Below are 26,040 nucleotides of genomic sequence, written 5' to 3'. Positions count from 1 at the left end.
CCTGTTTTGCTTTCAATCACATAACCTATATTAGACATAAGTGTTTCCTATGCTGGCCCATAATAGTAACAGGGATTCTTTGGGGCATAATAATAATTTGTCCTTTTATAATATTTTTCAGAGAATAATTAATTAGAGGATAATTAATTAATTATCTTTTTTTTTCAATGAAAAGGCAGTTTATTTGATTCTGTGCATAAAAGCAAGTGAGAATTTTCAAAACTGGGATGCTTATATCTCAAAATTCTTTTTTCAGGGAAACCTCGAAACCCTTCGAAACGTTGCTACCTAAATGGTGGACGAAGAAACCAGCCTTTCCTTTTCAATTTCCAACGTGATCCTTGGCATCAACCGAGACACCTGACAGTTACTGGCACTCTCCCTCATCCTGATGATCCGTCCTCGATTTATCTTCTCTCATCCTTTCTGGCTCGGACTGGGACTCATTTTCTCTTATCTCTATGGGTAAGTCAAATGCCACAGTCAGGAAAATCTCAAGAAAACACTAGTGATAAACAGACTACGATTTTCTTATTTAATATTCACGAAACGTTTTGCCAACTCTTTTAAGGATAGAAACAACAATATAAAAAATAATAAAAGCTGGCATAATAAAAGTGATAGAACAAAGCACGTATACATTTGGCTTGGGGTATAAGGAGGTTTGAATGCCCCTGCTGCGTATCTTGGAAAAGCCCGCAAAGACAGATATTAGTAGAATTTTTTGTTTTGCAAGGCGAAATGTGACATTTCAGAGAATATCATATTATACATTGGACGCTACTTACCAATGTTAGGCCACTGCAAGAAGAATATAATTTTCCCCAGAACCTTAAGTAAAGCAATTCATTCATAATGCTGGAAATGTGAATTAAAATGCAGATGAACTGTTGAAATGCCATAAAAGATTATTATTTAGAAACGAAATTAAGAGTTCCTGTTTACATTCATTCACTTCTAAATAAATGGAAACGTTTCAGGGCCTAATACTATGATGACTTCAAATGTAGATTGACGAAATCTTGTGGGAACAGGGAGCAGTTCACATTCTAGAAACTGGCGGATGTCTGCCTGGATTTGTGACTTAATTTACTTGCCTCCTAGATATGCAACAATTTCTTTTTTATCAGGGAGGCACATAAAGCAGTTGGTGCTCGATGCATCTGTGGATTCTCCCCCCTCCCCCCGTTTTTTTTTAAATTCATAGCGCGAATATTGGTGAGACTACCAGTTCAATCAGTTTAAGTAGATTACAACTCTTTACTTTCATATAAAATACATTGTTCGCCTTACACTGTAATATCATTATTGCACTTTTTGTTGTAAGAGTTTAGGGATATCCTGTATAAACAGAAAACTGAATTAGAAAACTGCGGGAGAGAAATTTCAACATATAAGCAATCATTGTGGATTATTGTATTATTGTCGTCGAACAATGACAAAATGCATTTCTGATATGAATCAATGTTAAGTTTATTCGAATAAACTGAAATAATGGGAAAGAGAAGAAAAAGCAACTATGCTTTGTCCAGTTGACTTGTGATACTTCCAAAAGAAAAGTTAACTGACGTCAAGTTGCCTTTGTTGTTGTTAGTGATGGTGGTAGTCTACTCACCGCTTTTATGAGGCGTGGAAGCCCATTATAATTTTTTTTGAGGCTTATCCTCAATCATTACGTCATCTTTTTGGGGGTTGTGTCGAATTTAAGTATTTTGCAGCTCTAGGCAGTGCTTATTACGAGATTACGAGATCCTTTTTTAATAAGATAGTCTTTTAAGTTTCATGTTTCCGCATATTTTTAATATATCAATGATTTATTTTAGAATAATCTTTTATTTTACTTTATTAACTTAATGAAAATATATGTTTTTATCTATTATGATTCCGGACTGCCCGGTATCCACGTTTATACTCAATATTATTGAAATAGAAATTCGATGTTTATAAATATTTTAATAACTATGTGAACGTAATGGAATATATAGGAATCCGACCAATTATATTCGATTAAGTGCTGATATTAGCCCAACACTTTATTATTTACTGAATTTGTTAATTTTTACAAACTTATTTATTTGGCAGATAGGAAAATAAAGTTTTTAAATCAACTTGCTTGCTCTTAACTTAGCGCCTTAGGTAGTTGTTTAGTCTGTCTAGTCGGAAATTCACTACTGACTGGAAGGCACCTCATGTACGGTGAAAAGAAGTTGCCGAAACAGTAAGCAGGTTCTTGCTTTTGTCTTAGGTACAATATTGGGGTGATTCCTCCTCTGTATGAAGCATGCCACAATGTCCTGCGCATGAGCCGTTCGTAATGGGAGATATTACGCAAAGATACCAGAATCCAATATTATTTTTCGCAGCGCCTCGGTCTTTCAGATCACCTCTGACGCCCTAATAAGATGAGAATAATTCTTTGTAATTAATTATTCCAACAGCAAATTGTTGTACATTATTGTACTGATAGTTGCTTGTTTCCAAATTTATTGCTGTTGTACGAAAAAATATTTTTCTACTTTAAAAATTACATCATCATTCGCAAGGCCTCTAAAAATGAATCTATATTATGAATGAGCGTAGTCAATTTTCTTTCCTTTTGCTCATACAAATAAATCATACGAAAAAGTTTTTACCTTCAGCAACTCGAAACCCGAAACAACATATTTAACCACGCAACCACAAAAGATTTAAAAGATAAACCGCAATAACTATATTTCGAGTTCTCAAGTTATTTGCGGTTGACCTAAGTGCAATGCAATAATAAATAACATAATATGTATAATTTTATATAATGACTTTTAAAAATTACCATAGAAGCTAAAAGCAATAACTGAAAATCTCTTTTTCACTCTGGTAACCCGAATATATATATATTTTTTTTTATGTCCTAAGGTAGAAAGGTGGGAAAATTCCTATATGTAATAAAATATTCATTCAGACAGCCTCATATTTCTAATATGATTAATTTTTTAACAGATTTACTGCCATGACTCAAGCTTGATATTTGGATGACTTATTTAATTACAAGACTCTTCTTGCTATCTCTGAATTGTAGAAGAAAAGCTGGTCATCTAATTAGATAGATGGTTCAGTACAATTAGATAGTAGCGTGAACTATAGGAGAGACGCTTGGCAATGAACATATAAAAAGAGTCTCAAAAGCCTTTGTAAACTTAATCACATAGTAATAAATATTAAAAACTTTTAAAACAAAATTCTTTTATCAGTAAGTAAGAAAAAAAAAATAATTTTCATCAAAAATTAGAAACAAAAATTCCGAATAGCCTGAGGCTAAGATCGAAATATTCTAAGTAAATTGTAATTGTAATCATATTTATAATGTTTTCTAATTTTTATAGCATAAAAATTTGAGAATTTTTTTTGTTTCCTATGATATTTTTTGTGGTTTTCATCTCCTATTGTTTTCTTGGCCTCACACTTTTAAGATTTTTATTTTGACATATTTTTATTAAAATTATTATCCTTTCTCGTTGATACACCAATAAAAATTTTTCATTATTATTTTCTAGTTTTTTTGTGTTTATTTCTTATGGTATTTGTAGTGGCTACAAAATGACTTCAAATCCTTATTGGGGAGTGGAACACGTTTATGTTGGTGCGGTAGCACATGCCACACGCAGACCTCTATAACAAATCAGTAGGCATTCTTTAAGTTTACATCGATATTCTAAACAATCATATATTCATTGCGAAGAAAATTACCTTCAGTCAATATTCTAGATTTCTAAGAATAAATATTCTAATTTTTAGATAACCAATATATTTGATATCCCTTTTAGAATATTTATTTTCTAGCTCATTCTAGCAATACTCCTATTTTAAATGTAAATTTTTAAATTACTGTCTTTTTATAATGTTTTAATTTCTTACGTAAATTCCTTCATTTTATCAAAAATGTAGATGCAAAAACAAAACCATAAAAGTGCGATTTGCTGATAGAAATACTCTAAGTAATTTGGAATTTTAATCTATAATATATTTTTTAATTTTCAATAAATATCCAAGAATTTCTTTCATATAATTACATTGCGACTTAATTTCGTTATAATACTGCTTGATTTTCGCATCATTCCCAATTTTTTACAACACTAATAAAAAGAGATTTAAAAGCATTTAAATTTTATTAACTTCTACTTCTTAGTCTTTAATATATTTCATAATTTAAGGCTACAAATGTTATGGAAACTAAACATTGATATTTTTCAAATTGATTTCGTTATGTTACCACCACTGCTAACTTAATTTTTATCGCATTTATTGAAAATTTAAGAAGAGCCTGAGAAATACAAAATTTCTGTACTCTATAACATGAGAATGAATATGAGTAAAATATCGACTACAAAATTTCATTTTTGCAAACATGAATCATAAAGCGTCTAAAAATTCTAAAATTGTTTGTAATGAAATTTTTATTCTTTCTCTTATTTTGCTGAATTTAAGACTTAAAAAAATGTTTTATCAAAATAATTTATAATTGGTTGGATTTAAAAAATAAACCATAACAGACTTTTTTAAAGATTTAAATGAGAATTTCAAACAAACCAGTATCTTTGGATGAAACTACTACTTTTTATGAAACCGAACGTTTCTTAAAGAGGTACTAAAGAAAAATAAATAAAAAATTTCATTCAGTATGAACCTTTAATAGTTAAAAACAAAGAATAGAACAAACAAATCTTGTCAAAATGAAATCATACAACATTAAAACTTTGAAGTAACTGTATTGAATATTGAAATCTGGCCATTCCTGGAATAAAAACAAAACCTGAAATAAGAAAAAGAATTAACAATTTTGTTTACTATCTGTTTCCGATGATTCAGCTCTAGGCTAAAATCCACGCTACAATTCATTCAGAAAAATGGTATTTTACTCAGATAATTGATGTAGAATTAAAGTAAAAGTTTTTGAAAATAATTTTGTTCAATTGAAACCTCAACACACTGTAAAGGAGAGGAAAACGTATGTTTAGGAATGCGATTCCTTAGGTCACAATACATTCTCAAAATGCACCGCTGGAAATTGATAGAAAATTTGAAATTAGAAGTGAGATAAATCTCAATTTATTAATTATCTTCAATTTTAATTATAGGTGAATTCTTAGTTGCTTTGCTTTTATTCATAAAAATATTATATAAAGCTTTGAAAATATTTCCAAATACAATCAAATCACAGTTCATGAAAGCCTGGGATCAAAAAATACGGTTTACAAACTAATTTTTCAACGAGCAGAGTCTGAAATGAAATTTTGTTCTTCTAGTTGCGAATGCATTTTCAACATTAATGCCGAGTATTACCTTAGAATTATTTTAATATATAATCCCCCCCCCCATCAAAAAAAGAAACCGCATCAGAAAACTTGCCTAACCAAAGAGGGATTATAGTGGTTCCCTTCAACAATATTGCCCTTCTATATCATCTTACACCTCCAACTTTGTCCAATATAAGTACAGCAAAAACAAATTCACTTTATCATGATATTTAATGGGGTTAGTGGTGTGTTAGCATTATTTTCTGATAGATTTATTAGATTCGATTGTTTTTTTTTGTTGTGATTTTGTGCACAAAAGTTTGGTTGTACAAGTTTAAATCGATGATTATCTAGTACAGCAAAAACAAATTCACTTTATCATGATATTTAATGGGGTTAGTGGTGTGTTAGCATTATTTTCTGATAGATTTATTAGATTCGATTGTTTTTTTTTGTTGTGATTTTGTGCACAAAAGTTTGGTTGTACAAATTTAAATCGATGATTATCTGGAGTCCAAAAGTTCATTAAACAAATTTATTTCAATTACTCTGAGAAAAATAAACAAGGTGCAGTCAAATTTCTGACGGAATTGTATAAAAACGAGTGAAATGTAAAATATCAAATCGAACTTTGAAAAGATACTCATAAGAAAATAAATACGAATTTAAGATCGCGTTTAAACATAAACATATCGTCGCTGTTATATTAAAATGTGGCATGTCAAAAACCACATACAACAAAATATCAGAAATTTTGTATATCAGCTGGAATCAGTAGTAACATGTGATATTTTGTGACATCATAAAACCATTTGAAAGTAGATGTAGCTAATCTATACAAACGTTTTGTATCAATAAATATTTTAGCAAATTTGCCATACGACCTTTTGATATTAAAGAAGCGATACCTTGCATGATGTTTCTAATAATCAGAGAATCATGTAGACTAGTTTATGAATCTGTCCTTATTCGCTATGTTCCATTTAAGCTAGTTTCTATTAATGAAATAAATATTTTATAGAACGATTCTCATTTTTCCAAAATGCTACTATAATTATTTGATCTATTATCGAGTCGGATAATCGAATTTTTTATTTGGAAAGGTAAGAAAATATTATCAACGAAAATAAAATAACTTTTGAGATAAATGCAGAGGTATTGAGTCTGGATATCATCAGATGAAAGACGGCATTGATTTAATCCTATTTCATAAAAAATAATAATAAAAAAAATCTTTGAAAAATAAAGGGAAATGACCCATCTCGTACAGAGCATTTTCATTCTTTTCACAACAATGCCTTGTTCAGAGAAAAAACTTAATTATAGTAAAGCTCAATTCATTGTTTCTAGTTTCATTTTCATATAATTAACCAAAATAATCCAAACATGATCATTCAAACAAATTAAAACAAAGCGAGATTTTTACCGCTTTTTAAATACCTTACAAACTATGATAAAAAAGGGTTGGAACTAGCGCCCTCTCCTTAAAGTTCAAACAATAAAATAAAGATTATTGTATTGGTGTATATTGACCTTGAACATTTCCACGCATGCTCCAGCCACTTCCATGAAAAAGAGCTTTGAAAAATGTTTGTGCTATACTCTTGTAACAATTTTTATGGTAAAGAAAGTTACTGAGAAAAATCTACAAAAAATTTGGTGATACATGTGGTGAGTTTTACACAAAGTCGATGAAAGTTTATAAGGAAGATAGTATAAAAGAGTTCATAATTTGTTCATAAGTTTATAATAGGATGTGAAGGTGATAAAAATGGCGACTTTCAAAAGATAGATAAATTTCAAAGTATCCAAGATTATGTGTGAAAATTATCGAATCTGTTGGTGGATTGTCTGGAGACTGCAACAATAGCTATGATTCAGTCCAGTTCATTCTGACTGAAGTCACGGGTATGAGTTGTGTTTGCTTAGTTTGCGCCGAAAACAGTTCTATGCAGATCAAAATGAAGACCCCTTCAACTGCTTTCTATCTCTTTAAGAAGGGAATGTGAAAATAATTGTAATAGTATGTGAATCGTGAGTTAGTAGATATGGTTGGTTAGTTGACTTGGATTCTTTTGGCACAAGAGCCATTTCTAGCCATACTTTTCCATCCATACAGTAAAACAGAGCGTTATTAATTTTTTAAAACATTGTATAAAATTAAGTATGGTTATGCATATACTAAAACAAAAGAGCTAAAATAAGAATGTAAACGAAAGAAGGCATTTACATAAAAAGAACTATGATATTTAAAAATTTGGAACTGTTGAAGAAGTTAAATATAAGATAAAAGGTATTTAGCATTAATTTTTTTTTTAAATGTTTGTATGGTACTTCTCTTCCAGCAATTTAGGGAGAGTTACATAAAATGAATAAAAAAAAAAAAAAAAAAAAAAAATGGTTGCGATGAATGTTAAAAGTTGGGCATTCGTTTAAAATGTGATGAACTGTTGTTTCGGCACGGGTGAAGCATATAGGTGCCTTTTCTCGGAAGAGTAGGTGCTTATATGTAATCCAAATATGCCCAATACAGAGGCGATAATTTCATATCTCCTCCAAACGTTGGCAAAATTGGTCTCAAGTCAATAAAAGGTTTAATGAAATGCAATTTATTCTGGATCTACAGATCCTGTGTTTCCGGCCATAGAGGAAAAAAAAAAAAAAAAAAAAAAAAACTAAAATGCAATAAATTTCCTTACATTCTGCCCTGCAAGAGGGAAAAAGTTTCTGCAGCATGATCAGCCTGCTCAGTACCAGTAATTCCCACTTGACTAGGAATCCAGCAAAATAAAATGTTAAAATCTCTGTTATGCAGAGGTACTAAGATTTCAATAACAACTGGATCTTCATGAGAATAAAAATGAGAGAAGATCTCCAAAGAACACATGCTATCGGTGTTTATGCAAAACGAGTTAATAGATACGATTCAAGGACATCGAGTGCAGTTTCCAACTCAACATTCTTAACTAAAATATAGACGACGGCTGCACAGTATATAGATGTTAATTATTTCTTTTGTACAGAAGAAGCCAGTGCTACAACTTTGTACCTTTTCATACATGCATAGGAGGAGTCAAGGCTAATATCCAATAATTGTCTTCATTTTGCGTGTTTTAATTTTGAGGGCAGGGCATCAGTACCAATAGTTTTTTGTTGTTACCGTTCAAAGCTTTTTTAGATTCTCCACGTACAAGAAGAGCAGAATAAGAAACTTTGCAATTGCACATAATTACGAACATTAAAAATCCAGTGAAATGACAGGTATCTCCCATCCCGCTCAACGGGGCAGTATCGATGGGTTGGCATTGTTCGAAGGCAACCAGTATAAATTTACTATACTGATTTTATTTTTATTTTAAACCAAAAATTGATCTAATTATGATTTTAAATATGTTAAAATTATGACTTGGATTTGCAACCAGGCAATTACCTATTTTGTAATATTGCATAACCATGTACTTAGGTTCAAAAATATTTGAACACCAACAATGAGCAGTAAGCTATATGAGTAATAGAGATTTAAAACTTTATCAGTGATAAAGTATATAGTTGTAAGCTGAAATTGAATATCATAATAATGAATCTGATTTGGATAGTAAAATGCAGATTGTTTATATACTTATACGTATTATAGTTATATCAATTTATATATCATATTATTTAACTATGTAAAATTTTTCTTACGTGAATTTTTCTTAGATTATGAATTAAAATTTATGTAGACAAATATTTAAAAAAACTTAAAGTTAAATAATAATCTTAAGTTAAATAAAATCCAAATCAATTATAGATGAATTATTATATTAATTTAAATATTCATATTATTGTAATTCTGTATTAAATAGATATATAAAATAGAGTAGAAAAATAATATTCTTATAAGGAAACCATTAAATTAATTCAAGTATACTATCAAGTGTTGCAAATGTTGACTTGCTCAATCCTATTTTGAGAAGGTGCATATTTGTCACATTGTAAGGCGTCAATCTGAGAACAGGTGATTTTTTTTCTTTGCTCCTTAGTTATTCTATTAGGTAGATCTTTTTGTTGGGCTACAGGTGTTCAAATTCTTAGTTGCGGTTCTCATGGAGCGCCAAATTACTTTAGCCCCAGGATAATCAAGTTTGCTAAGATGGTTCAGCTGATTAGATTATATTTCGATACGTAAGTGAGCCTTAATTTTGCCTCAAATTACCCTAACCCAAGGCACTCTATTTGGCGGTCCAGACGATTAGATGGTATCTCGATTGGTAAGTGAATCTTAAAATAAAGCTCTTGATTTTAAATTTTATCGAGTAAATTTCTTTATTTTTCAACCTGCCAATAACATTAATGTTTGCTTTTACACATTTTTTTTCCCCCTTTTAGTTTGGTTTGTGACACTCATTTATATGATATGATTAAATTCTCGAAATTCGCTTCTCGCGTTTTCTTTTTTATGCACGATTTTCTAAACTTTTTGCTAAAAAACATTTACATGGTACCTGCAAAACGGGTCATAAATCGCGTTATCATGTAATCAATCAGTAACAAGTCTCTAATTCCAAGTTTCATTTACAGGATTTAATTTTTATAAATATCTGTCTCCTTCCCATTTAAGCGCTCATTAACAAATTTATAGTTTCCTATTCTGCATACAAGATTTTTTTTTTATTCGAAATGGGAAAATTTAACTGAAATGCACAAAAAGCAATCGTTGTTTAAAGCAGCTCTACTTCATGCTCATCTAATATTTCATTGAAGTAAACTTTTATTGTCTTCAGTCGTCAATAGATGGCGCTAACATACTTATGAATTTTTGACTTTGCTGAAAATGAAAATTAAGCGAGTTGCAAACCATTCTTTTCTCATAATTATTTCCTACGGAGTTATGGTACATTGTGCATAATAGATTTCAAGTGAACTATTCACATTTAAAATGAATTAGAATTTTTGCATTTAAAATGAATTACGCCATTTTTTACGCACATAAACAAATTACTAAGAAAATTTGCAACATAGAGGAATTTGTAAAAATTAACATAATAACATTCAAATTTGATTTTGTGGAATCAAAAATTAGTTTAAAAATCAAATATTTATAAAAATGAGAATTCACTTTGCATCTCTCAAATTGCCTTTCTTTTATTTATGGAAAATACGGAATGATTAAACAAAAATTTAATAATAAAAATTATTTAAGGAGATTTTTTTGGTTTCAACTATATTGTTATAATAAATTTATTACAGTTGTTATTTAAGTTTTGTTTTATTAACTTTTGTTTTTAACTAAAACTAAAATTTGCGAAATATGAATTAAAAACTTGATTCGTAATTGTACCCTATGTCCTTCTAATCAATGAATAAAAGGCTTCATGTGCTATATCCAAATAATTCCTTTCTGTGGTTGCCACATTTATAAATTTCATTTTTAAAATGTAAATAATGCAGCAGAATAACTAATCATCCTTAAATCATGCGTGTATCTGTAAATCATGTGTTTTTTTAAATTTTTTTTTCTTATTGTTTTTAAAAAGCTTACAAGTGAACTTTTCTTCTAACAGATTCTCCTTTTTATGTATATTTTATATGTTTCATTTGAATGATATGATTTTTGTGTCACTATTAAATCTTAGTACTAAAGTAAACATTCATTTTTAAATGATTTTTCACCTTTTTAAAACATAAAGTAGCATTCAGACGTGGCCAACTATTACGCACGATAAAAGTCACGTCCACCTCAAGAAAATCACGTGACCTCAATGGGACAATTTTAAATGGTGTCTCATCGGAACAATTGTTTGCTATTGTTCCATTGCGGTCACGTGATCTTGAGGCAGGCTGGTCTTCTATTGCGCACAATTATAGGCCTCGTGTGAACGCTGCTTAAGATAAGCATCGAATGGAGTAACATTACATCTAATGAAATACCATAACTTGATAATAGCTTTCCAGATGTAGCAGTGGTCTTATGAGTATGACATAGCTAAGGAATACGAATCAAAGCAAGATAATTATGGGTTCCAATATCTGGGCGTGCGCATAACAATATAATTATTCGCTAACTAGTAAGCGGATGTGGGTTTTAAAGATGATTTGCTTGCTTCAGGCAGGTTAAATGTTGCTTTCAAGTGAAATACAGCTGTGAGATAGTTACGCCGGTAGGTCCTCCAGGAAGGCAGCTTACTCCCATACCGGTAAAGCCCGTTACTATGGCCTGTGCGCGACTAGAATCAGGCGCATTTTGCCCTCTTTCCCCTCAATTGTGAATAAACGAGGCTCTTTGATATCTGTTCATTTTACCGACAGTTTACGGGAAGCTTCCGGTCGATGTCCACATGTAAGAGTGATCTTACAATGGGTCAGATGGCAAATTTACGACCATATCCGAGAAGACAACGGGCCACGGCAACTGGACTTAAGTTGTACACATACTATTTGTATCGGTTAAGTTACAAGTGACAAACATTATTAGAAGCAGTTATCGACGCTAAGTGCATTGATGACATTTGGATAATGGTATGTACATGCCTCCGATGCTGTTCCGATTTCCCTCCGACATTAAGTGAAATGCTATGAAAACCCGTCGCTGATTACTTGTCCGACATTTTTGCGTCGCCGGAGGTATGTGTGCAGTACTCAGTTGCTATCAATGTAGTTCACTTCGCTAAATACCTCTGCAACATTTTGCCACTAACGATTGCCCGACACAAATCGAATATGTACAATGGGCCTCAGTGAAACTAAAATAAGAGGGCACGATTTTCCTTTTTGGATTTAAATAAATAAGTGGGATTAGAACCCAAATATTTTCCTAAATCTAAGTCAAATATGTTTATGAGTTAAAAGTTCATGCCTGTTAATACACAAAGAAGGCCTTCAAGTATTTAACTACCCTAGATGAAATGCAAGATCTGACTTGGAAAAGCTTGAATTTGATTTGAATTATTGCCTTTTAGAGCTCTTTCTTCAATTCAAGGAGGTCTTAGCTTCAATGACATTCTACCAGAAGATCCCAAAATGTACGACAAAATGAAACCACCTAAGAAAGATGGTAAGAATTTTCTATTTCTAGTTTTCTCTATTCTAACTAAAATGATACTAAAATATTCCATTTTTTAAAAAAAATGTTGAAGAGCTTCCAAATTAGAAACCTATTAAAAAACTAAATACAGAAAACTTAAAAAGAAGGAGAATTTTATTAAAAAAAGACGATAATATGGAGACAAGAGCACTCTTGCATTGTATGAGTTTTAGGGTTTTTTTTTTTGTTTTCGAAATATTTATATTTTGTGATATCAACTTTTTATGTGATATTTCAGAATAAACGAATCTAGGGAAAAAAATATTCGTTTATTTATATCAACAAAAAACTATAATTTTATTTTTTTAAGAATTTTATTTTTAAGATTTGAGGTTCACAACACGGTTCCATCAATGAACCATTGTGCATGTCTGTCTAATGCACATTAATTCTCACGTCGAATGTTCTCTTGTTAATGCGGTGTGGAAGTTCAAAGATGAAGGTGCAGGATCAGGTGTTGTTCTTGACATTTGATTAAAGCTCCGTTCAATTTCTTGTTCCTTTATAAACATACGTAAATATAATTAAATCAACTGACTAAACAAAATTGTGCATTTCTTTCCGGATAGTAAAACTTTCTTATCGTATGTTCTTGGCAAATTCTTTCACTATAAATACTTCGCATGGCATGTAAACTTTAACATTTCTGTATTCATATATATGCTGGCGAACTTTACACTTGTTAATGTGGTGATTAATTAATTTGTGATTAATTTCGAATTTGATACAAAAAGTGGTAATTTCATAATAAACTTTAAAAAACTTTATAATAAGGCTTCTTAAACTTTTCAATTTGTGTCGCCTTTTTGGGTGATTTTTTTTCTTTCTTTTATTTTTTGGACCTTATTTTCAACTGAAATATAAACTCGGGGTTAGAAAAGAAGAGCCCCTTACCTGTTTTTGTTGTTCTATCTAACTCATGGCATCTTTTGTTTTGGAAATGTGCTGACGTATTGATTAAGAATCCATAAAACGAGTGAGAAGTCTATGGCTTCCTTGTAATTTTTGCATCATTCTCTAATGTTTGCGAATAATTTTATTCCTATTTATAGGTGTAAAAATACAATTATGCTATGTTTATATGAATCATGGGTAGATCTAGCGAATTTAAAGGATATTCATTTAAAAATTATTATTTAAAGTATTTAAATATTCTATCGCCTTATATATCCAATGAAATATTGAAAATTCCGAAAGAAAAAATCCAAGGGAGTCTTTTCACGATTCCAATATTTTCCTAAATATCACTACATTAATTCGTGATCTGCAGTTGAAGAAACTCTGCTTTAGAGTTTGTTTAGTTAATATTAACATTCCGTTAGTAAACAAAAAGTAGGCTTCTTAGCGAAAGATCTCATAATTTTAAACCGTGGTCTGGTAAAGAGAGTGACACTTCCTTTCCTGATTTGGCATCAGACCAATGATAGTATCTGATTCTGAGTAAAGTTAAACTCAATATTTCATACTGATGTTTATTGATTCTTAGGGAGAATGACGTGAAGATAAAGCAGTCATTTGAAATTATCATATTACCTTTCCCACAATGAAGCATTATTTTATGTCATAAAACGAATCTACCAAGGAATTATTTACAGATCTAAGTCAGTCGTTTTAGATTTGAAACATACGAAAACTGCGTAATTTGAAAAGGAATAAACAAAAGGACCTTACTTAAAGAATAATCTTTAATTTATTCCTATCTTATTGCATTTTTGAGTTACAGTGTCCATGTGTAAAAGAATAATCATGCCACTGTATGTCACGATTTATGTTTAACTTCGTTGTATAATAAAGAAATCTGAACGCGCAATACGGGCCTATTAAGTCGAAAATTTTATACAAATCTAAAATTGTAGTGCTAAGACTACATAACATTCAGTTTCATATTCCTATCTCATTGCATTTTTGAGTTACAACATTCATGAGCAAAAGAACACATAGGTCAAGAGACAGGCAGCTTTTCCACTGCTAAAATTCACTGATCTAGCTTGCTGTTTTTGAGTTCCAGCTTTATACAGAAATAGACAGATTGACAGTCAAACATTTGAGGGAATTAGTTCAAAACTGATACCGATTCACAAATATGGAGATAAAACTATATAACTATTTTCGTTCGTCTTCCTTCTATGGTTTTTCTAACTATCGTTTTTAAATAAAACAAGGATTGGCAGATAGACAGACTTCTCTCACACGGATTCCATTCAAAATTTGATTGAAATCTACTATATTCGTGCACCCTTCGTCTTCGTCATCTGACCACAGTTCGAAATTGCAAGCCTATGCCGACAGAACCCTAGTATTGCTTTAAAAGTGACGTTAATATAACTAAACTTAACTCAGCAATGTGGTATTAAACATTTTATTATTAAGAGATACTTTTTTAAGGATAAACTGTGGCTCTATGTATGCAAGACTTCCCTATATGTTTGACTTTCGGGCAATTCCGATAATTAGAGATTTGTGAAGTGTTCAAAACAGAGAAATGTAGAATCATCCAACATACAGAATTGAAATTTCAGATTTGCTGATGCGAGATGATGATGTTTTATAAGAAATATCAGTAAAGATTTCTTTGGAGGTTGATGTGCAGCTTAGCTCATTGTGTAATTCTAATACACACCATTTCTTTATTTTCATGATGATTACTTGTTTAAAACTCTGTTTAACATTATAAACAGAACTCCAAATCAGGGTTTCTGCTCATTTCCGAAAGAATATATTTATGTAAGATGATAGAAAGTAATCATCAACCAGATTATCGCCGAATTATTTTTGAAAAAGCTTTTTAATGAATCACATTTTAAAATATTTTTATTTTAATTTCAGGCAAACCCACCAAAGTTTTCTTTCATGTAACTGTAATGGGTCTAGATTCCATCAATGAAGGATCTATGGTAAAGTATTTTTTCAATGTTTAAAAGAAATTTTCTAAAAAGACATTTTAAATGAATAAATATCTATTATACATTACTTACAAATATATTTTTGTTTTATTTGAAATCATTTTTATTTCTTTTTAAAGACTCTAAAAAGTTTTTAATCATTTCCGATGTTTCCATTAAATAGGTTGATAATTAGTAAATTTATGTCGTTGCCAAATGAAAGTTGGATAGTGTTTCTGTAGATAGAACTTTTAGATTTCTTTCATGCATGTCAGAAGAAATATAATGCAAAACGGTTAGTAGCGATGTGACTTTGAATAAAATAGAAGGGACAAAACAAGTAACATTATACCCTATTTCCTCTAAATAAGTTGAGCGTTCTATAATCAGTTTTTGTCAACATATGTTAATGGAATCGATATTTAATATTAGGGATTCTTGTCATGAATGACTAAAGCAGTGTTCCAACGACCCGTCAATCTTCAGAGAGGCACACTACCCCCCCCCTTTCCCCTCTCTTGCGGTTTTCTGGGGTACTTTGATGTATATCCAGGTACCGATAAATTGTTGGTAAACTGGACAGACATCAAAGCACCCCGGAAAGCCACAAGAGAGGGGCAAGGGGTGAAAATGTGCCCTGTCTGCAGAAGGACAGGTCGTAGGAACGCCTCTTAAATGCGATTGACCTGTTCGTCTCATGCAATTTGCGCTCACATGTCAGTGATTAGAATAATTACTCCATTGGAAAAGTGTACCGCATGACATATAACCCATAAGCATTCTATATTCGACTGTAAATGACAATTCTACTATTATTCGTTTTCGGATTCGAAAGCTCTCCACACTTTTACGCATGCGTCATGATGGGTTTGTTTAGTCAAAATAGGGGTGAGATGAGATATGAAAGGAAGAGATCTTTACATTTAACAACAAGGTGGACTCGAATCATTCGAGTACTGGGAAGCGTAAAAACTGAGGATAGTGCTTAACATTCTTGGAAGAAGATACTAATTCACAATAAAATACTTTAAAGCAATTTTTATTTACTGTAAAAGGCCTAATCATTAAATTATAATGAATAAATGGACGATTTCTGTTCTTAAAATTTGGTAATTCACTTTTTTACAAAGTAATAACAATTTTTATATTAAAACACTTTTTTTGTTTGTTATTGAATTTTTTGATAACATTTTGAGATTACCAACGGAAGATAATCTCGGCCACATTTAGTGATATTATATAAAATATTCTTCATGCCACTCCCCAAAACGTTTTTTGTCACTTGAAAAATGTCACTTTTTTGTCACAAAATATCGATATGTAATTTTGAATTAAAATAATAAGGTTTTAAATGACACGGCATTCACATATGTATAGAAAAACAGCTGAATGAAAAAGTATCTAATGGGACGGAAATCAAGGTCAAAGAATGACAAAGAACTCTGGAAATGGCTCATCCTTCCACGTCTCACCTCTTAGCGAAGTAGAGTCGTTGAAAAGTGGTAGTCTCGGGATACTGAAACGAACAGTAACTTCTACCCTCAAATACTGGACTAATGTAGGCTGAGCATTTAAGAGGATTCCACGGCATTGAGGAACTTCATTTAATTCATTTAATGACAAGTCATCTATTCATTCGTTTCATTTAATGACAAGTCATCTATAAGAAATCTCGTAGTTCTAGCACTTGCAATAATGACTTTAGAACCACAATCAGATTTCCATTTGGGTGTATCTCGTATTTTATTGCAAATTTCATGCATAGTTCATTAGGTATGTTATTTATAAACCTTATAATTCTCAGACATATGCGGCTGATATATTTTTTGCTCAAACGTGGAAAGACCCCCGCTTGCGTTTACCCGAAAATATGACTTCTGAATACAGACTCCTGGAAGTCCAGTGGTTAGAGAACATGTGGAGGCCGGACTCCTATTTCAAGAACGCCAAGTCTGTTACCTTCCAAACAATGACGATTCCAAATCACTATGTGTGGCTGTATCAAAACAAAGATATTCTTTACATGGTGAAGTGAGTATCCTTATTGATTCATTTAGTAATTTTATCATAACATTTTTCTTATGTGCAATAAAACTGCCGTAAGAGCAAAAATTTTTTTTTTGCGAGTATCAGTTTGTACACACATTGCACCACTGAACCATAAGATTACCCTTCTTTAACGAAACTAATCTATTTGTACTATAATTACCTTGTAGTCAGTTTCACATTCCTATTATTATTATTATTCCTTTGTTATGGCTAGATTAGATTCCAAAACAGGAAAACAATAATAAATAATTTAATTTGCGCTTGAAAGGACTTCAGATAATTATTTTGAAAAGTCGTTAAATAGAAGGAAATCTTTTTAATGCTTATTTGCGTCAAGCCACCTTTATAAGGATACTTTGAGAATTCATCTGGTTTTATAATTTAAAAATCACAGTGCGTCCCGAATTCGAATCCCGGTTCAGACATGGTTGTTCTTCTTCTGTGTTCTATCTGTGAGGTGTGTAAATGTGTTCTCCTGTAAAAAGGGGTTGTGCAATCGAATGTGACGCATGAAGTAGCTAAGTCGTACCCCTAGCCCTAGTTGGCGCTACTGAAAAAACAAGAGACGCTCACTCGGCTTAAATCGCTGATAGATAACTGTCAGGGGGATTGTAAAGTGCTATAAGTCACAAAACAACAACAACAAAAAGAACAATACTTTGGTTAAAAATTAAATTAATTGGTTAACATTGGTTCTTAGTTAAATAATATATTAAATAATCAGTTATATCCAATCACGCTATTTATACTGAATCAATAAAGTTGCTACGAGAGAGAGTTTTCTGCCTTTGCACATTATCTTCATGTAATATGCGAGGAATTTTCGGCTGAATTAGAAATTATTGCTTTAATTTGATTAAGAAATGATTTGTTGTTGTTTTTATTGAAATCACTGCATATTAAGCTCAGACACTTATTAATGCTTGTAAAAATCAACAATTTATTTTGAAAACTATATTTGTTTTTAAACTATTCATGATTAAAATTACCCGGGCACTCATGAGCCAATTATGGACTCATTAACAGATATTATTAGTTAATGGTAATTTAATTAAATCATTACCATGTACGTTATGTGATCTAAAGCTCCGGATGCTTTTAGATTAATACACACACACACACGTCACAATTTCAAATTTCTCCAGAAAGATTGGGAGAATTACCCTTAAGCTTCGACTATAAAACGATATATTTTAATTTGCTTGTGAGAGTATTTGGATAACTGACCAGAAGTGGAGAAAGAAGAAAATGATTCAAGATTACTTCGTTTCATAGAAAGTTGATACAATTTTCAAATACAATCAACATTTTTTTCGGTGTCAGCAATACTTATATTAAATAATTAAAAAAAACCTCATACAAACTCCTACTCATTCATAATTAAAAAATCATTAAAAAAACTTATATTCAAGAGGATGTAAAGTTTTTTTTTTTTGTTTTTGTTTTAAATTCCAAATTTTTCAGAATGATTTTTCAACTTCATAACTCGGCTATTTTGAGAACACAAATAGCACATTTGTATGACACAAAATTCATACAAATTAGGATAAAGAAAACTCATACAACTCATTCAAAGGCAAATTTTGTAAAAGTTATTCCTTGCTTTTTCATAGACTATTTCATATTTATTCAAATATTATTATTATTATTTTGTGTGTATAGATTTCAATAGTCTTTTTTTGAGGGGAGGGACATAAACACGCACAAAGCAGATAGACTGAAAGATTTTTACTTTAGTCTAGATATTACATTGTTTTACTGTGTTTTACAAACCTTTTTTCTCCTTTTCTTTAGACTGACGCTAACATTGTCTTGTGCTATGAATTTTGCAACCTATCCACATGATACGCAGACGTGTTCTTTACAAATGGAAAGCTGTGAGTTTTTTTATTATCTATTCTTATACATTTATAGAATGATATAAATGAATTTATTGTCTCTGAAGGGAAAAACAAACAAACAATTTTTATATTTGATTAAACAATGGCAGTTTCATTTTTAATTTCTATTATTATAAGATTAAATGATTGCTGTAATAAGACACCTATTAATGAGAATTACACCCTAAAACTTAAAATGAACACCTAGGCGTGATTAGTAAAGACAAGACTTAAATTTGAAACAAATATTTTGGGTTGGAAATATTAATAATGGCAACTATATAGTTTCCGCTGATACAACATTGGTATTAACATGTATCTAGTCCATCAATGCGATTGCCAGAGTGGTGTTGCCAGGAATATAGAAATTGCAGAATACCTGAAACCACACCAATTCTGATGAAGATTCGGATATAACGGTCTATTACTTTTAAGAACAGTTTTTCTAGAACAGTTCAGTAAAGAATGTCATGAAGTGGCTCCTTCTTCTCAAATCAAATTATAACCACAGCAGTTTAAATAGGAGTAGATGAAGTTCCAGGTCTAAGGAAGAAAAAAAAAAATCAGTCAAGAGTGTCTACCCGGATACAAATGTCCAGCATCTATTCAGTGTTCCAAGTATTTTTAGACAGCTTCATCTTAACCATCACCAAAACAGCTTCAAATACTGTAAGTCTTCCATACAGCTGAAAACATGTTGCATATAGCGTTGGTGACTACATCAAAGAATTATTAATGCTTTAAGCGTAACAATATTGTATCTGCTGTATTTACATGGTTGATGCTATTAAACTTCCAGCCAATGACAGATTTCCAACAAGGCAGCCGCCTTGTACCAGCAGGCTTAGAGAAGGCCGCAAGAAAATCGAACTGATTAAATATATTTTCTTAGTTGCCAAATAAATAAATGTGATATTAAAAAATGATAAAAATTAAGATAATATTATTGAGATTCTACGACTGTTAAAATATTAGAATAATATTAACAGTTTAACAAGTATAATTGATTAGTTCCTATATGTTTCATTACGTTTACTAAGTTGTTAGAATATTTATAAAACCGAACACCTACTTCAATAACATAATGTGCAAATGTAGACTCCGGGCAATTCGGAGTCATAATGAATAAATGTAAACTAGTAGATATTCACAAATCAGATAAAATAAGAAATATTAATGAAACATAAAGCATTAACATGATAAAAATGTGCTGAAATTTGAAACTAAAGTGGCCATATACCCAATTTCGCTACTGTTTGAAACCTTTCTAAATCAGAAAATTGAGAAGATAGTGTTTATATGAGTATACAGGGTGTCTCAAAAACCTTGACTATGGCTTTTATTCTTTAAATATTGATCATAGACATATACTGTAAATTACAAAGCTGCGTAAAAAAAGGTGTAAAATGTTATGAAATCGATTAAAATTTTCAGGGTATTAAACTTCAAAAAATACCAAATTTTAATTTTTATACGGACACCGTACAAAAAATTCTCAATGAGTAAAATGTGCCCCATCCTCTAAAAAGGGCATGTACAAAATTTCAGCAATTTATCACAAAAAGTCTCAAAGATATGACATAAATACTGACTTAAACCACTTTTCGATGCCTGGATATGAGTTCGCAAAGAGGAAAAATCATGTCGGATGTTCGTGTTTTAGGGGTCGTACACAAATTAACAATGAAAGTAATGATTGAATAAATAAATAAATAATAATTTTGCTATTTATTGGTTCAAAAGTATTAAAACTTGTAGAAATAATAACTTGAAGGAAAGATTACAAAAGTTTTTTTTTACAAGTTCATTGACTGCGCTATTTTTAATTTATATTCTGTAATTCATGATACAAAATTTTAAAGTTTTTTTCAGGAAGCATAGATTTTAAAATTTGTATTTAAATCTAAAGATATAACGCATATTTTATTTCCTTATGATACATTGCTGCGTCGAGTCATCTGCACTGAAGCCATAAACATTTGCATTTTAATTTGTGATTGACCCTTCATCACCTTTGTTTTAACATATCTTTGAGAGTTTTCATGATAAAATTCTGAAATTTTGTACATGACCTTATTAAAGGATAGGGCACATTTTATTCATTGGGATTTTTTTTTGTAGGGATCCGTATAAAAATTTAAATGTTGTATTTTTTGAAGTTTAATCCCCTGAAAATTTTAATCGATTTCATAACATTTTGCACCTTTTTTTACGCAACTTTGTAATTTACAGTATATGTCAGTGATCAATATTTAAGGAATAACAGTCGTGGTCAAGGTTTTTGAGACACCCTGTATATATGACATATGACTGTGTTGTATTAAGTTATTTATTATCTTTGGTCTAAATCATTTCTGAAGTAAATGAATTTGTTACCTCTGTAGTATCTTATACGACTGATGATTTGCTATTTGACTGGGAAGAAACTATGCCATTGGCTGTTGATGAGAACATTGAACTCCCGCAGTTGGATTTGGTCAAAACGGAGAGAGGAGATTGCACTCAAGTATATTCGACAGGTAATGTGAAAAAAACAAAAACAACGGATTTCAAAAACTAATAGTTTTAATTGTAAAATTAGTTTATCAAAGTTAAGTTTAAAAGAGTTTCTTAAAATTAATTTAAGTTATAAGCCATGGTTGTAAATCAGTTCAGAAATGAGTTGCGTCATGCAAGTTTTCCTTAGAAGCTTAAACTTACTTCTCCCCACCACCAAAAAAAATTGCGTTTAAATATTTATTAATTGGATATTCTAACGTTCAGAGTCAGATGTTATGATTTTTGAATTTCAACAAAATAAAATGTTCACAGTTTGATTTACTATAAATAAGTTTCAAGATATATTTATTTCCTCTATGATTAAAGATTTCCCTTATCTGATGAGAAATTAAATTATAACAAGTTAAATAATTTATTTATTACTTAGTTTAATATTCTTACAGTGATTAACCCGTAAGAATTTTAAAACTAAATTATTGAAAAAGAGCGAATCCAAAGAAAACAGTTTGTGGGGAAAAGGAAGTTTTGAATGGAAGAACGTCAATTTGTGACTTTTCTAAAACGGCGCATAAGTTACGAAGTTTACAGACTTTTTCCTTATAATTTGTACCTTTATTTTTGTCAAGCACATTAAGCCATTTTGAACTTTTTATCCACGCATAAAAATAATAATATATTTGAAAAATCACTCAATATCTACTTAATAATTACGAATTATCTTTGTCACTCCAGTGAAGGCAGCACTGTAATCCATAGAATATTTGAAAGAACGAATGCACAAGAATTGCTCAGTTAATCTTTTAAGAAAACGTTAGCATTCATAAGATTAGGTCAAATAAGAACACCCATTTCATTCTCAATTTCTGAGAAAATGTAGGAATCCATCTCTCTCTACCCCCTCCTTTTATAGCGTTTTTTTTTCTTCTTTTTCTCTTTTGTTCCCACCATTAACGCGTTAAAGTTATAAGTTCGTTCGGTATATATCTTCCACAAAAAAATAAGTCAAAATTATTGCTTCCAATCCATTTTGTTAAGCACCAAAATATTTTAATTTTTCCTCAAAGAGAAGTGTTCCACTTTGGTTGTCTAGCCCAAATTCATGATTGCGAATGATATTCTATCAATATTTTAATAATTTAGATACATTACGTTAGAATTTTCAATTCTGCCCTACCCCACCTCAATTTAAGACTGAAATTAAAAAATCGTTTTCTATCATATGATATTATATTCGCACATTTTCTTTAATCAATTTCCCCCTCTTTTTTTTAAATAAAAAGTAATAAAGATGATTACAACAAAATCATATAAAGATGTATTTTATTTCCGTAGGAAATTTCACATGTCTTCAGGTAATTTTCACTTTGAAACGACGTCTTGGCTACTATTTGTTCCACACGTACATTCCAACGTGCTTAATTGTCATTATGTCATGGGTTTCATTCTGGATAAAGGTAAGTACTGGTGTGTGTGTGTATGTATATAAATTTAAGCCGCGATCTTTTAGATCAATACCAAAAACTGTACTTACTGAAAAAAAGTTTTACTGTATCAAAATGCAAATTGAAGTTTTGTTTTATTTACAAATGTTTTCAAACTTACTTTTTAGAATCTTAAAATAATAATAATTTATATATATACTCAGAATATGTTTTTTAAAAAATATATTAGTTTAATTTCTTAAAGATAAGGACAAAAAATTTGCAGTTGAATGTACGCTAAAAAACGTGTCGAAAGACAATTTATATAGGAATTAACTTAGATAAATAAGCAAAAGGAAAGGGGAAATAGTTAGCTAATATTCATAGACCATTTCTTTTCGAATAAATGATTTCAGAAACTTATCCTTAATTCTTGCAGCCAGAAGCTGTTCCAGCTCGAGTCACACTTGGGGTAACAAGCCTACTAACTCTTTCTACTCAACATGCAAAAAGTCAAGCTTCTTTGCCACCGGTTTCATATATCAAAGCAATAGACATTTTCATGTCAAGCTGCACATTTTTCGTTTTTCTTTCTCTTATGGAATATGCTTTGGTCAATGTGGTACTTGAAGATGAACAAGCTACTTTTAGACAAATGAACAACGTAAGTACTCGTTTTTATGTGCTCTACAGGTTTTGGAAAAAATATTCAAAATAATTTTAAAAAATGAAAACTTAGTAATCCAAGCACAAAAAATTATCCGAATTCTATATTAAATATGTTTTACAAACATATACTTCTAAAAAAAAGTGCAATACAAATTCAAAAGTTCATAAGCGAGGAAATAACTAACAATGGTTTTCTACTTACTAAATCTTTCATTAAAAATAGCAGAGGGTGAAAAAACGTGTCAACATTTAAGCAAACAAGTTTCTTCCCTTTACTTATATTTTTTATCTGTAAAAATTTATGTTCTAATTATTATTTTCCTTTTTAGGATAACACTCGGATTTTTAATCTTCAACCAAAGCTTGCTGGTTTGACACCTGTTCAAAAGCGCCGAAAAAAAGCTATAAAAATTGACCGATTTTCAAGAATACTTTTCCCCTTAAGTTTTATCATCTTAAATATATCATACTGGGTGTATTATGTGGGCTTACTGTAATCAGTCCGAATAATACCAGTTATTTCAACACTGTTTGAGAAAACTGAGATAAATATGAAATGGGAGTAGCGAATTAATTGCAAATTAAACCAACCAAAGATCGTATGTTAAAAAAAAAGATTAAAATCAACTCGTCGAATAAAAGAAATGATGAAATACAGTTTCCTTTCTATAAAACATCTTTAAAACTGCCTTCACTTACTGTTTACTATTACTTATTAAAATCAGAGATATGAGCAATATTTCCAACAATACAAAAATTGCTTAAAAGTAATGATAATTTAAATGCGATAACATTGCTCTGTTTATGTAGCGAAATTTCAGTGAAATTAAAACACACTGATTTTTTTGTCTTAAATTATGCGACAAACCAGGGCAATGGCGCCTATCAGTAATATCTGTGGAGACAAATAAGCGATCCAACAGAAATACAAGTTAACAAACGCATTGATACATTAGTATGATATCTGAAAAGGAAAGATACAAAAATATGCAAATAAATTTTTTTAGCCTTTTGTAAGATCTTGTATTCCGGATTGTTCAATTTAAGACAGTAAGAACAACAATTTTTGCAATAAATCATAAGAAAGAAGATTTCTTTGTTTTTAATCGTAACGAATATCTGGTAGTAAAATAGAACAATATATACAGTGTTTCCCAAATATGATTTTAAATGAGCTGGGAGATGAGAAGCTTCTAAATTGTAAAAATATATAACCTGAAACAATTACCCGTAGCCATTTCTGAATATAGCTGATATGAAAGGAAAGCGATGTATCTGCTTAAACGAATGAAGCAGCAAGCACTCATCCTTCATATTGCAGTTCATATAAGAGACAACAGATTTCATTCTGAAACGGACGGAGAAAATACATTTGACACCTTCAATACTCAATAAATTTTGTGAATCGAATAACTTCTTTAAATAATACACACAGAAAAAACTTCACAGGACTTTTTTTTTTTTTTTTAAAGAATGGATACTAAATACTTTCCTAATTTTACAAGAGAATGAAGCATATTGTGAAGCACATCAGCAACTGCATGTAAACTTTTTTTAATATAAAAATTTCAAATTTTTTCATTAAAAGAGGAGAGAAACGAACAAAAATAATTTAGATTATTATTTTTTTCAATCAAAGTTCAATAATCAAGAAATGTGAATGCCAAATTTCCCTGCTCCAACTTAAATAATTGAAAACTTTTGGAGGAATTTTTGAGTTTGGAAATCAGTTCTTTGAAACTCGTGAATGAGAATTCAATCCGTTCTTCTAATGTAAATGCAATTTTGTTATGATTTAAGTTCACACAGTGAGCAATGAAAAGAAAATACTGCAATTGAATTTTTAAACCAACCAGATGCGGAAGCATGAAATAGGTATTTGTTTCATATAAAAGTTCAAAAATTCCTTTAATGCAAGACAAAGAATGTAAAATTAATAATTTTATAGCTAATCAACAGTTTAATCAACAGTTTTAAGCATTTCAACAGAAATACCAATACTATTTAATTATTTATATATATTTCCAAATCCATTCACTGAAATATTAATAGCACTTCTAAAAGGATAGAAACTATCATGGTAATTTAAAATAAATATGAAGCTGATGCTTTTTTACTACTTATAAACTATGAATCAGCTATGATGTTACAACACTTTTTCAAACTTCAAATCAAATTTAATAAAAATGTAATAATGATGATTGATGCTATGATGCTTCGCATAACTGTAAAAATGAAATGTAAAACAATAAAATGTTTGAACATACCTTGTCTATTTTTTATTATTGGAGAGAACTTTTCTCTAAT

The 26,040-nt window shown here is 30.4% G+C and overlaps 1 protein-coding gene across 1 annotated transcript; it reads left to right on the top strand.

Moving 5' to 3' along the window:
- The first annotated feature begins 299 nt into the window (after positions 1-299).
- On the top strand, positions 300-25,687 carry LOC129960305 (glycine receptor subunit alpha-3-like). The gene is made up of 9 exons (XM_056073642.1): positions 300-465; positions 12,209-12,303; positions 15,160-15,227; positions 17,020-17,246; positions 19,059-19,141; positions 21,529-21,663; positions 22,976-23,097; positions 23,504-23,728; positions 24,063-25,687. Exons 1-9 carry the CDS (start codon positions 392-394, stop codon positions 24,228-24,230), a joined length of 1,197 nt encoding a protein of 398 aa, XP_055929617.1. The 5' UTR covers positions 300-391; the 3' UTR covers positions 24,231-25,687.
- The last annotated feature ends 353 nt before the right edge of the window (positions 25,688-26,040 follow it).

This window comes from Argiope bruennichi, chromosome X2, assembly GCF_947563725.1.
Source record: "Argiope bruennichi chromosome X2, qqArgBrue1.1, whole genome shotgun sequence".
Lineage (NCBI taxonomy): Eukaryota > Metazoa > Arthropoda > Arachnida > Araneae > Araneidae > Argiope > Argiope bruennichi.
This window is presented reverse-complemented; position numbering and strand designations above follow the sequence as displayed.